Source organism: Podarcis liolepis, assembly GCF_965112155.1.
Source record: "Podarcis liolepis genome assembly, chromosome: 5".
Lineage (NCBI taxonomy): Eukaryota > Metazoa > Chordata > Lepidosauria > Squamata > Lacertidae > Podarcis > Podarcis liolepis.
Window position 1 is genome coordinate 56,425,951 of NC_139556.1, and position 12,419 is coordinate 56,438,369.

At 46.6% G+C, this 12,419-nt stretch overlaps 1 protein-coding gene across 8 annotated transcripts in view; it reads left to right on the plus strand.

Annotated features, from left to right (window-relative positions):
- Positions 1–3,720: 3,720 nt before the first annotated feature.
- Positions 3,721–12,419, plus strand: part of SORCS1 (sortilin related VPS10 domain containing receptor 1) — a 413,218-nt gene continuing 404,519 nt past the window's right edge. For 7 of the 8 annotated variants that reach the window (XM_083504743.1, XM_083504746.1, XM_083504745.1 and 4 more), the window contains exon 1: positions 3,722–5,806. In XM_083504743.1, coding sequence (XP_083360869.1) covers positions 5,051–5,806 — 756 coding nt within the window. In that variant the 5' untranslated portion in view covers positions 3,722–5,050. Of the gene's footprint in view, positions 5,807–12,419 lie in introns of all 8 variants that reach the window. The other variant, XM_083504744.1, reaches the window with a different exon arrangement.

Here is a 12,419-nt window from a genome sequence, read left to right on the forward strand (position 1 = left end):
CAGCTGTGTTTCCCTTCATTCTTCAAGGGAGGTCATAGCAATGAATGGCATTTGAAACCGACTGCTAAATGTAGAAAACTTCAGCTTTTTAAGGATGTTTTAAACACAAAACAGATGACATATGGATACTGCAGCTGGAAACCGTATCAACAGTCATTCACTTTCCCCAGGGAACCCACTTTTGTGAGAGACTCTAGGGATTGCTAACAAAGCATATTCAACCTCACCAAACCAATTTCAGGGGTTCTATGGAGAAGCCATGGCAGTTAAGCTATATTCACACCCTACATTGAAAGCTCTATGATTCCACGTTAAACATTCATGGCTTCCCCCTGTGAAAAACAATTGACTGTAAAGCTACTCTGGGAATTTTAGCTTTTTGAGGCAGAGGTGTGGGGGGGGCATCACCCTTAGCGCAGTTTTTTGGGGGAGGCACAGGGCATTGTGAGCTGTTGCATCCTTCTCAGTCACCCTCCAGCTGGAGGGTGGCTGAAAAGGACGCAACAGCTCAGGCATCCTTTTGGTTTTTCTTCAGGGCGCTATCACAAATAGATGCACGTGTGGGGCTGTGCATGAGATCCAGAGCTTGAGCTGGTGCTTTGGAGCAGCCCTGATCTGGGGCCAGCATGACTCAGGTGGAGGCCTTGAACAAATCTGGGGACCTTGCATGGTCATGGAGTCACTCCTCTCCCAGCCACATGTTAAATCTGGGTTTAAAACTCTGATTAACCATGTGGTCCCGGAGCAGGGAGAAGGAGATTCATGCCTCTCTCTCTCAACCCCACTGCATGTTTAATCAGCATTTAAAACAATGATTAAATATGTAGTCAGGAAACCGGGTGGGGGGGGAGAGGAGGAGGAGAAGGAGGAGGAGAGAGAGACAGAGACAGAGAGAGAGACAGAGAGAGAGATGTGAACAGGCTGCCTGCACATCTCCTCATCTCCCCTTGCTGCCACATCACTCCCCATTTTGATGGCTTCAGATTGTTCTGGATGAACCCGGGGCGATCTGGGGCTGCCTCAGCTCACTTTACCTGATTCTCAGGTTGAGCTGAATCAACCCAATTGGGTTTGAAATCTGTGATTTCCTCAGATCCAGTGCACGGCTCTAGTAAAAATAGTTATTGTACGAACAATAAGCTCTATCAGGTCTAACCCAACCTTTCCATTGCTGTGTATTTCTGTTTTCATGGAGACAGGCGAGCATTCAAAAACAGGATCCTCCAGTCTGAGGCCGTGCATTCCGTTCTGACATCTCAACATATTATCATCTGCTGCAGGTATAATCAGTTCATGTGCACTTGAATATGCATCTCCAACACTTGCACAATATGTGTATGCACCATTAAATAGATGCATGTGGTTGTTTCACAAGAAATAGTGTATATACAGCCCATAATATGCACAGCGGCTCTGAGCATCATTAGACCAGTTATGTATCTCCCAATTGTTTCAGTGGCATTGGGACTTCATCCAATATTCTAATGCCCATGCAAAGCTGCATGTTCCATTAATGACTACTTGAAACTCTAATCAACATTATTAAACCCAAATATAGGTGGAAGAGAAGCCAAAAAAGACCTTCAAATGTTCGATACGGTTTGGAATATTTGACAAGCAGGAATGAAATGCAGGGGGAGGGGGAGGGAATATAAAGTGGTCAAGGAAGGGCAATGTCATGCCCCCTGGCTATAAATTACTGGCCATTTAGAGCTAGAGGGCATACACCTTGGAAATTTCTCTAAATTCCTTTTCTTGCTTTTATACTCCCCAAATCGTATTTCCATCCTTGACAGTTTTAATCCAGGCAGATCTTGGCAATGTTTGAGTGATTTATTTATCTCAATTCTGTTTGACAGCTACTACTTAAGTTGCAGGGTAATGCAGCTGGCAGTGGCGGTTGCCTTCCTAAGTTTAAATGGACAAAGGTGCTCCTTGAAGGCCGTGCATTAGATTCTACAGCCACTTATCCCAGGGAACAAGAGAAAGCAGACCACTGCCTGGGCAATATCAGAACATAGAAAGAGTCTGATGAATCAGACTAATGGCCCATCTAGTCCAACATCCTGTTCTCACATTGGTCAGCCAGATCCCTGTGAGAACCCAGCAAACAGGATTCGAGTAGAAGAGCACTTTCCCCTCCTGCAGTTTCCAGCAACTGTTACTCAGAAGCAATTGCCTCTGCCCCTAGAGGTAGAGCACAGCCGCAATGGCTAGCAGCCATTGATAACCTTCTCATTCATGATTAAAGCTTATTGGAAGTTTGCAGCTGTACCTGTGCAATTGTTGTTGTTTAGTCATTTAATCGGTCCGACTCTTCTTGACCCCATGGACCAGAGCATGCCAGGCACTCCTGTCTTCCAATGCCTCCCGCAATTTGGTCAAACTCATGTTGGCAGCTTTGAGAACACTGTCCAACCATCTCGTCCTCTGTCATCCCCTTTTCCTTGTCCCCTCAATCTTTCCCAACATCATAATTCAGTAGGGTATGTTCTCAGGCAAGTGTGCAAATAATTGCACCATTTATGTGTGTGTGTGTGTGTGTGCAGCCATTTGATATTATGTGCTGTGCTTATTGACCAGGCAGTCACGGATTTGTGGCTCTTGGGTGGAGTGGGAATGACACACTGGATGGGAGAGCGTTTCACACTTCTCGCAATGAGGGAACCACCAGAAGGCCCTCAGAGCTGGATCTCAGTGTCCGGTGAATGATGTGGGTGGAGAAACTCCTTCAGGTATACAGGGCCAAAGCTGTTTAGGGCTTTAAAGGTCAGCACCAACACTTTGAATTGTGCTTGGAAACGTACTGTAGTTCTTTTAAGACCAGTGTTATATGGCCCGGGTGGCCATTCCCAGTCACCATTCTAGCTGCAGCATTCTGGATTAGCTGAAGTTTCCGAGTCACCTTCAAAGGTACAGCGCATTGCAGTAGTCCAAGTAGGAGGTAACAAGAGCTTATACCACTCTGGTGAGACAGTGTACAGGCAGGTAAGGTCTTGTGTACCAGATGGAGCTGGTAGACAGCTGCCCTGGACACAAAATTGACCCAGGCCTCCATGGACAGCTGAGAGTCCAGAATGACTCCCAGGCCTTTAGGGAGGAGTCCCAGAACCAGGGAGTCCCCCACACCTGTCCCCCAAAAAGATTACTTCTGTCTTGTCAGAATTCAACCTCAATCCTCTGTCTCCCACCACTGACCAAAGGCACCTCACTTTATGAAAAATGGAACTTGTCATTAGTTGGTTTGTGCTGTTTGCATCTTATCTTGGTTTACCTCTGTATTCCTGAATTGGCTGTTTCCCTTTCCTCTGGTGACATTCATTCACCTTTTAAACAGGTATGAAGTCTGGCAGAGTGTGCAATCCACATTGTACTATCAGCTGCCATGCATTTTGGCATGTGATCTCTCTTCCTCTGCTCATCTTTTGGTCCTGTTCCATTTTGTACTTTAGTTGTCTGTGTGCTTCTAAACCACCATCCATCCTGTTTCCTTAGCAAAACGGATCATGTAGTATCATATTCATCTCTCCTTTGATGTTCTGGGATGTTGCTGCAAAGCTAGCATTACACCTAAAAGCATCCACAGATTTTTCACTCAAATGCTTTTGAATACATGCGAAAGTGGATCCCTACCTGTGAGGTAGCCAAGGCAAGGTCAAGTTTAGCCACATGAAGGATTGGTGCCTCTGCTCAAGCAACAGGTGTGCCGTTATTTTATTTATTATTTAGTTATATGCACCTCACTTTCAAATAAAAAATCACAAGGGTGTACACAGCCACTATTTATGTTGGAAACACAATTCAAGCTGGGAAAGAGAACGCTATCCTTCAGGACAAACTCTACTCCATTCCATGTGACTCGTGTCTTGTGTAAAATTCTTTCTGGGATCCCACTTCCAGTGACTGAACCACTGCAGAATTTACCATGAATTTTCATTTGGGAGAGAAACATAGCAGGGGGCAGGGGCAGCGGAGGAAACTAGAGACATGAAAATTTGTTGTGATTTTGCCATGGCTAAGATGATATTATGCTACACTGTATATCGTTTTAAACATTGTTAAGTTTGTTTTGAACTGCGGCGGAGAAATATGTCAAGTAGCTTTCTTTCATTTCACTATACCTGTTCTATATAAAGAGATAGATATGCGCACACGCGCGCACCCCCTTGATTGTTTGTGCTTCTTTCTGACGTGAAATTTCTGTGATTCAAAGTGGACATTGGCTTAGATTTCAGAAGAGTTATGCTCAGCAGGGACTACTGGGCAGGAGCGGAGAAGTCCAGAGCGCCCCTCACCCACTTTCCTTGCGCCCACTTTCGCGGGTGTCACCCCGACCCCTCCCCACCCATCCACCGCGCCAACGTGAGGGAACTTTGAGTGGCACACGCCGTCCCTCGCCTTAGATCCCCTTCCCGAAGGAGCCTTGCTCTCGCTGTTCACATCGTTTCCCAACACAGCCGCCGCTTTCCCCGAGGTGGCCAAGAGACGCGCAAGGCTGGCGGAGGGAGAAGTTGGCGCGGCCGCCGGGCGCCTGGAAAGGGGGCGAGCGGATCGCCCGTCCCTCCCGATCCAGTGACGAGAAGGAGCCGTGCTCGGCGCGAGGGGGCGGGGAGGCGATGTGGTGACTTCTTCTACAAAGGCAAGCCGGAGAAATCACCAGCCGGGGTTGGCTGGCGCGCTCGCTCTCCCTCGCTCTCTCTCGCGCGCTCCTTCAGCTCCTCCCCCGCGCGGTGGTGGCTTCCCCCCTCCATCAAAAGCCCGCTCGGAGACGCCAGCTTTTGGGGGGTGAGGGGGAACTCCGAAAGCAAAGAAAGCGGGGTGTTTCTCTCCTTTCTCCCCTCTTTTTCTCCCCAGACTGCATCCAGGGTCTGAAACTTCGAGAGAGTTATCGCCGCTGCCTTCCTTGAAGAGCAGATCTGGGAATAAAACACAACCTGCCGTCTTCTCCCAACTCCCCTCCCATTTCGCTTCCCTCTCACTCCGTCGCTCTCTCTCCCTCTCTGTCTCTCGCACACGTTCCCTCCCCGCCCCTCCACCAGCATCAGGAGCAATGGGAAAAGTTACTGGCTGGTACCCAGGCTGGCACGTTGCTCTGCTAGCCGCCCGGACATGGCTTTTGATCCTCACTTTTGGCTTCATCGGGGCAGAAATCACTTGCAGCTCGTGCCGTTGGCAGGTGCAGCTCCAGCTGCGGGAGCAGCAGCGAGCTCCGGACGGATTATTAATGCACTTGAGGACGGCGGGGCGAAGAGCCGATGAGGCGAGGAGGAGACCCGGGGAGGAAAGAGGTGAGAGGCTCCCCGGTGGTGGCGAGGAGGCGCCGGCGAGTGCCGGGGATCGAGCCCTCTCCGCTTCTGCCCCCGCCGAGGAGAAAGACGCCCCGCCACCTGCATCGCGCAGCCTGGCCGGCTCCCGGCAGCTGAGCGGCGAGCGCCCCGAGGCTCGGCTCGGCCGCCGAGCGTCGCCCTCGGGTGGGAATCGAGCCGGGCGCGCCAAGTTCTCTTCCGCCGACGGGCGCCCGGCGGCGAACTCTCAGGCCGGCCGCGCTGCCCGATCGGCGCCCCTGGGCCGCCTGCGGAAACCCGGCGCGGATCGGAGGCGGCTGGTGAGCCGGAAGCCCCGAGGGGCCCCGGCGGAGAGAGACAAGCCTCCGGAGAGCCGGGAACGGGCAAGTCCGGAGCAGCTGCCGGGGAAAGCCACGCGCTTCCGTCTGGAGGAGCTGAAATTGACGAGCACGACCTTTGCCCTCACGGGGGATTCGGCGCATAACCAAGCCATGGTGCACTGGTCGGGACACAACAGTAGCGTGAGTAGCCAGCATTGTCACGATAATATCAAGCACGATTGGGGGTGGGGTGGGTGGAGATGGCCCAATCTCAGCTGCTGTTCTCTAGAAAAGATTCAGGGAGCAGGATGATAACCTCGCCTTCCCACAGCACTGGATGATTCTTCGGTTTTAGTGCCCCTCGGGGGGAGTTTCGCCTTCTTCTTCGCGCGCTCCCGTCCTCCCACCCCCGCTTGTTTTAAGGGAGGGGTGGTCTTCTGTTCGTGCGTCCGTGTGGCGCTTTCTCTCTAGGGTAGAAAGTTTCCTGCTCCACTTGGCACAGCCTTGAACTGCATCTCGGTGCATTCGAGCGCACGCGAATGTACGGGGAGAGGAGAGCCCTGGATTTGGGGCGCTGCGAGTGGGAAAGGGCTGAGATCATGGAGGGTAAAATAGGTCGCGTCGCGTGTAGGATGGAAGGTGTGGATCAAACTGTTTCAAAGTCGGGTGAAAAGTGTCGGATATTTCATTTCCGAGATGCTACTGGTATGGCAAGGTGGCACAAATTGCAGCCTGATATCCATGGTGAGTGGTGGAATTATGGAGATGTGGTCGGGGGCCAAAAGCCCCCTATGAGGCCAGATTTCCTCACTGGATCGTATCTGATCTCCTGTCTGTCCATTTTCTCTCCGGCTTCCCATTTGATGACATGTATCTAACCAGCACACACAGCTTTCTCTTTTCCCCCATCGCCAAGTCAATTTTTCTTTTCCTCTTTCCCTGTGTGATACTGGCTGATTCTGCAAAATTTATAGAACTGTGTTTCTTGTACTGGGACACTAGGGTAGAAAGTGTCTCTCAGTCTCTATTATGTCACTAATTCATTGCCCCTTAGCTTTAATTTAATAGATCATGTCATGAGCAATCAGGGTTCAGTTTTGATCAAACGCATGCCAGTATTAGAATCTCTTCAAGCCTGTCCTGAATTCCTTTCCCTCGGGCATACTAAAGCACTTCAGGTTTTGCAACTGAGGATTGGCTCACCACCACATATCATCAGCTCCCGAGGGGTGGTGAGGTGCCCATTTATATAAAAAGGAAACTCAGGTTGCAAGATGAGGATAACTGCTCACCTGTTGTTCTGTGCTTTATCCCTGTTGATGCTAAAATGAGAGTTTTTCCATCCTGTATATCTACAGTAATTAAATCCCATTTCATTCTAACATGTATCTTTAAAAAAAAAAAATGAGAAGGGTACTTGTGTTACATTGCTGAAGATTTATCCCAATAAACAGAGCTCCTTTCTTTCACAACACTTCCTAGTATAAACTGGATATCAGCTTTTAGAGAACTAGGACAATGCAGACTGGGCTTCTGTATAATGCTGATCCCTGGGAGTTACTTTATCCTGCAAAGTTAAAGAGAACTAAGGAAATGTAAGATGCACCAAAACACAAAGGGGAAAAGTTTTTTTTTAATTCATAGGGTAGATACACATTGAATCTTTCATGCTCCATCTTAAGGCATTCTTTGGGTCTGTCACTTCTAGTTCCTGTTACCTGTAGCCAGCTTTCAATTGTAGCTTTAAAAAATGATGATTTTACCATTATAAATTCCTTTTGGTATGAGGGAGTATAAATCACAGTATGTCCATTTAGTATTCATGAGGATGTCATCAGCACTTCTTGAGAATTCAGACTTTATTGACCAGGCCATAATTTTATAGGGTTTTCAGGAACTTTAATCCAATAATGCAAAAAACCCTTGTGCTTTTCAGGGGATCTTTCCCCCTTTTTACCCATTTTGGCTATCAGATCTCTATCTAATACAGGCCCACTAAAATCAACCCTCCACTTCAAACTCCAGACTTTTAAAACTGATTGAACAAGTTTGTCACAGCTTTCATATGATTCATGTTCTTAGCAATGGTTTGCAACTTAAAAGTAGGCTTAAAAACTTCTGTCTGGGGTTGTAGCACAGAAGAGATAAGATGGAGACTTTAAATTAAAACAGTATATAATTCTGATCATTACTGTATTGTGAATTATAAAATGCTACATTCCAATTTACCTTCATGGCAAGTCTTGTTGCAAAGTGAGTAGAGAAAAGTTCTTCAGTCAATTGGTCATATCCTTTTGAACTTTTGCATGTGTTTAAATGGGTGATAGAAGTCAGTTGTGTTATTTTATGTGTTCATGACACATTCATCACATTACAGTATGGTGACAGGGAATTGGTGTAGCAGATCACTTTAGATCTGCAGAATCTAGAGCAATCGCCACTCTTTTGTCATTGCACAAAATGATCTTGCTGCTGAATCATCCTGTTTGGTGAAAGCAAGGTGTCTTTATGATCCAGTGAAATATCTACCGTCTCAGGTGACTTTCCCCTCTAAAGTAAATGTCAGGGGCATCTTGACTAGAGTTTTTGGTTGTGTCAGGATTTGAAAACCAAATTCAGTGTTGGACCATTGTTGACTCTGGATAAGTATGACAATGTGTAACTAGGAGAGTTGATTCTCAGGACTATATCTGAACTAGTATATCCAGTGCTTTGTGTGGAGTGATAATATGCAAATAGGCAAAGTAAGCATCTCTAAAACGGTTTGGAAAAGTTGTGGAAGCGCCAGCAATCTAGAATGTGATGGTCTTGCAAATCACATAAGTGTTCTTTCTGTCTCACATGGACTTTCCCATTCCTGGCAAGAAGACTAGATGAGGAGTGGTTAATATTCACTGGTTGAAAGCCTTGCCAGTCCTCCAGGGTCTGCATGCCACTTTTGGGTGTGACCAAAAGTGAATGTGGCCACCTCACAACTTTATACTCACACCTGAACAGGAAAAAGAGCCCTTCTTCTTGGATAATCTGGGCCGATCAGCTGAAGAAGGGGTTCCCCCCTTCCTTGTTCAGGGAATCTGATGTCTGGGGTGGGGGGAATTAATGCACCCATCAGGCATCTGGGCTGGGGACAATATTTCCATCTACCTGTATCTACTTTTTTTAAGCTGCTGCTGTTGCCAAAATTGATCAGGCCTTCAGAAGATCAGCAAAAATTGATTGGAGTCAGGCTCCTGGCACAAAAAGGTTAGTCACCCCTAGGCTAGACAGGTGGTGTATTTTGACAGGAGCATCTTTCAATATATTAAAAAACCAGCTTGCTTTATTGCAGACACAGAAACCTAGTCATTTATTCAGAGCTCAAATTATGTAAGAGTGAGTTAGAGGGGCCTCTCTACTTTGTGGCAGCCCTCCTAGCCACCATTGTAGGTAAAACTGGAAGAAGTCAGGGATTTGCCCCCTGTGGATTTCATTAAGGCTCCCCCTTCCCTTTATTGTTAAAGCATTGCATTTATTGCAGCAATTCATTGGACAGAAACTGAAAAGGAATGGTAGGAAAGTCTAATTGTGTACATTCCATAGCTAATGGAATGTAAGGATTTTATAGACTTTTATTTTTTACAGTATTGAGTGTTTTACTCTGTTGTGTACCACCCCCCTGTGCTCTTTGGAGAAAGGGCAGTTCGGAAATAACAATCATGGAATAATTTTATTCCATCCCATTATAATAAAAGTTTCATCTCATAATTGTTAGATCACTTATTATCTTATGAAACATCCCAAAGAAATATTTCACAATGTGATAAAAGCCATATCCAAAACAACTGCACACACACCAAACACATATAGCACAAGTATATATATACACAATTGTTTTTAATATAAAATTTCAAATAAATCTGGTTATGAAGTGGGATAAAAAAATTCCAATTAAAAGACTTGTTGAAGGAGGACAGTCTTCAACAGGCACTGATAAGACAGTATAAATGACATCTGTCTGATATGTTATGAGAGGGAGTTTGAAAGTATGGGTGCCACCACACTAAAGGCCCAGAATTGACACTGAATGGAATAGATCTCCTGATAATATGGTATCTGCCGTGTTTGGTACATAAGGGATGAGACAACCTTTTAGGTATTCTGATCTCAAACTGCAGAGGCCTTTATACAGTAGTACCAGTCGCTAAAATCTAGCCTGGTAGCTAATTGGCAGCCAATGCAAATCTTTCAGCAGTGGTGTAATATAATGGCGATGTTCTGCTCCAGTGAGTTATGTTGCCATATTAGGTGCCAGTTGTAGCTTCTTGGCAGCTGCACATAAAGTACTTTGCAGTCATCCAGTCTGGAGGTTGCCAATGCATGGGCAAGAGCGGTCAAGCTAGCCTGGTCCTGAAACAGCCATACAGTGTAGCCTAATCACTAAAATGTGTTTGAAGGTTGTTTTTTTATTGTGGAAAACTGTAGTAATGTCTGAAGTTATAATAATTCATGTGTTGTGTGATAAGAGGACTGGGTGGGGTATTACAGATATAGATGCTCCTTCCTGAACCTTTGGGTTCTTCTGGGCTCCTTTGGGAGGAAGGGTAGGATATGAAATTAATAAATAAAATTTTGTGACCTCATGAAGTTTTGGACTACAACTACAGTCATACCTCATGTTACGACTGCTTCATGTTATGTTCTTTCAGGTTACGTCCCACGGCGACCAGGAAGTACCGGAAAGGGTTACTTCCAGGTTTTGCCGCTCACACATGTGCAGAAGCGCTAAATCACGCCGCGCCGTGCACCTGCGCAGATACAGTGCTTCCGGTTGCGCTCTTTTCATGTTGTGAACGGGCCTCTGGAACGGATCCCATTCACAACCAGAGGTACCACTGTACTATCAGCCCCAAGCTGTGGTGTAGTGGTTAGAGTGTCGTACTAGGAACTGGGAGACCTGGCTTCAAATCTCCACTCAGCTGTGAAGATCACTAGGTGACCTGGGGTCAGTCAGTGCTTCTCAGTCTAACATATGTCACAGGGTTGTTGTGGGGATTAATGGAAGAGGAAGAGATCCATGTACACCATCCTGAGCTTCTTGGAGAAGCATTGAGAAATAAAAGCAATAAATGAAGAAGAGGAGGAGTAGGAGTTTGGACTTGATATCCTGGCTTTCACTCCCCTTAAGGAGTCTCAAAGCGGCTCACAATCTCCTTTCCCTTCCTACCCCACAACAATCACTCTGTGAGGTGAGTGGGGCTGAGAGACTTCAGAGGAGTGTGACTAGGCCAAGGTCACCCAGCAGCTGCATGTGGAGGAGCGGGGACGCAAACCCAGTTCACCAAATTACGAGTCCACCGCTCTTAACCACTATACCACGCTTGACCAATGGCCAAGGATGATGGGAATTTGAAAGTGAAGTCCTGTTCTAGTGCAAAACATCTGGAGGATGTCAGGTTTGGGGAGGCTGATACAGTATGGGCATTTATTTTGTGTGTCCTCCTGGCCTGCTTCATATAGCCTTTTGCCTCATGAAGAGTTCTGGAGAACTTGAAAGCTTGCTAAATACTTTGCAACATTTTGAATGGTCCTGATAAAAACACTGCCCAGCCAGAGGAGATGTGTCCCATTCCACTACCTGAGGCAAAATGGAAAGTGCCACTTTGCCTGCTGCTCCTACTACTCCTGCCACCACCTACATGCTCCTGCCACTGCCTGTTCTGCTGCCTCTGTTCATCCTGCCACATCCGCTGCTAGTGAAGAAGCAGCACCAGCATTGGCACCTATTTTGGGTGAGATCCCACTTGAAATGGATGCAATCAGCACTGACAGTGGCAGTGCTTCCCAGCTGCTGTCAGAGGCATTAGCCAGGTGTCCCACATGTGAGCATGCTGCCTGGGGGGCATGTGCCACCTGAAATAGTGGGCTTGCCCTGCCTAATGGCTGGGTCGGCACTATGCCCAACTGTGGATTTTGGAAGTTTATTTATTTTTCTCATGGACCAATATGGCTGCCTTTGTTATTATGATTAATCTTAATTTTAACTGGGAAAAGAAGTCAGGTTTTTTGTGGGGGTTTTTTTACCTCTAGGAGAAAGAGAACAGCCTCAGTGAGAAGGAAATATTTTCTTGTCCTCTTTGAAACACCACCATTATTATGAACAGCAAACCTGTCTTTGAGTGCATAGGAACCACCATTAAGCAAACCAGTAAAAACAGGAAATCATGACAAAACACTGCAGCAATGCATGTAAGGATAGGTCGTCTCCACCCAGAGCAATAGAGCAAGTAGGAAGAGGTGGAGCTACAGCAACCACAGAATGCAACAAATTCTATGATGGTTGTCTCATTGTATGTATTATTGCACTTTTGCACACGTTTAAGAAATGAACAAGTGATGCGCAAGTGATGGCAAGTCCATTTTGTGCTCATGCATAAGCATGGAGGAAGGGAGCAGGCCCAGCTTCTCAAGTGTTTAGCTGCCACCTCCAAAGTATAGCATTGGCTGGCCACACTGACAAAGAGAGTATGACTGTTCTCTAATATGGATAGTGGTCTACATTGTGCTTTTCTGGTGCACATATTTCCATTCATTTCCAGAAATATTATTCATATCAACACAAACCTATGCATGCTTATTTGGAAGCAAGACTTAATATGTTTGGTGGGGCTTGCTCCTAGTTCAGTGTGCATAAAGTTGTAGCCTATGCAATCAAAACTCTTAATAGCTCCCTGGAGATGGGCTGGTGGAAATGTATGGTCTCCCACAGAAAGACTTTCTTACATGTTGCTTCATAAGATGCAAAGCAAGAGGGAGACTCGCAAAAAAGCGGTATCTT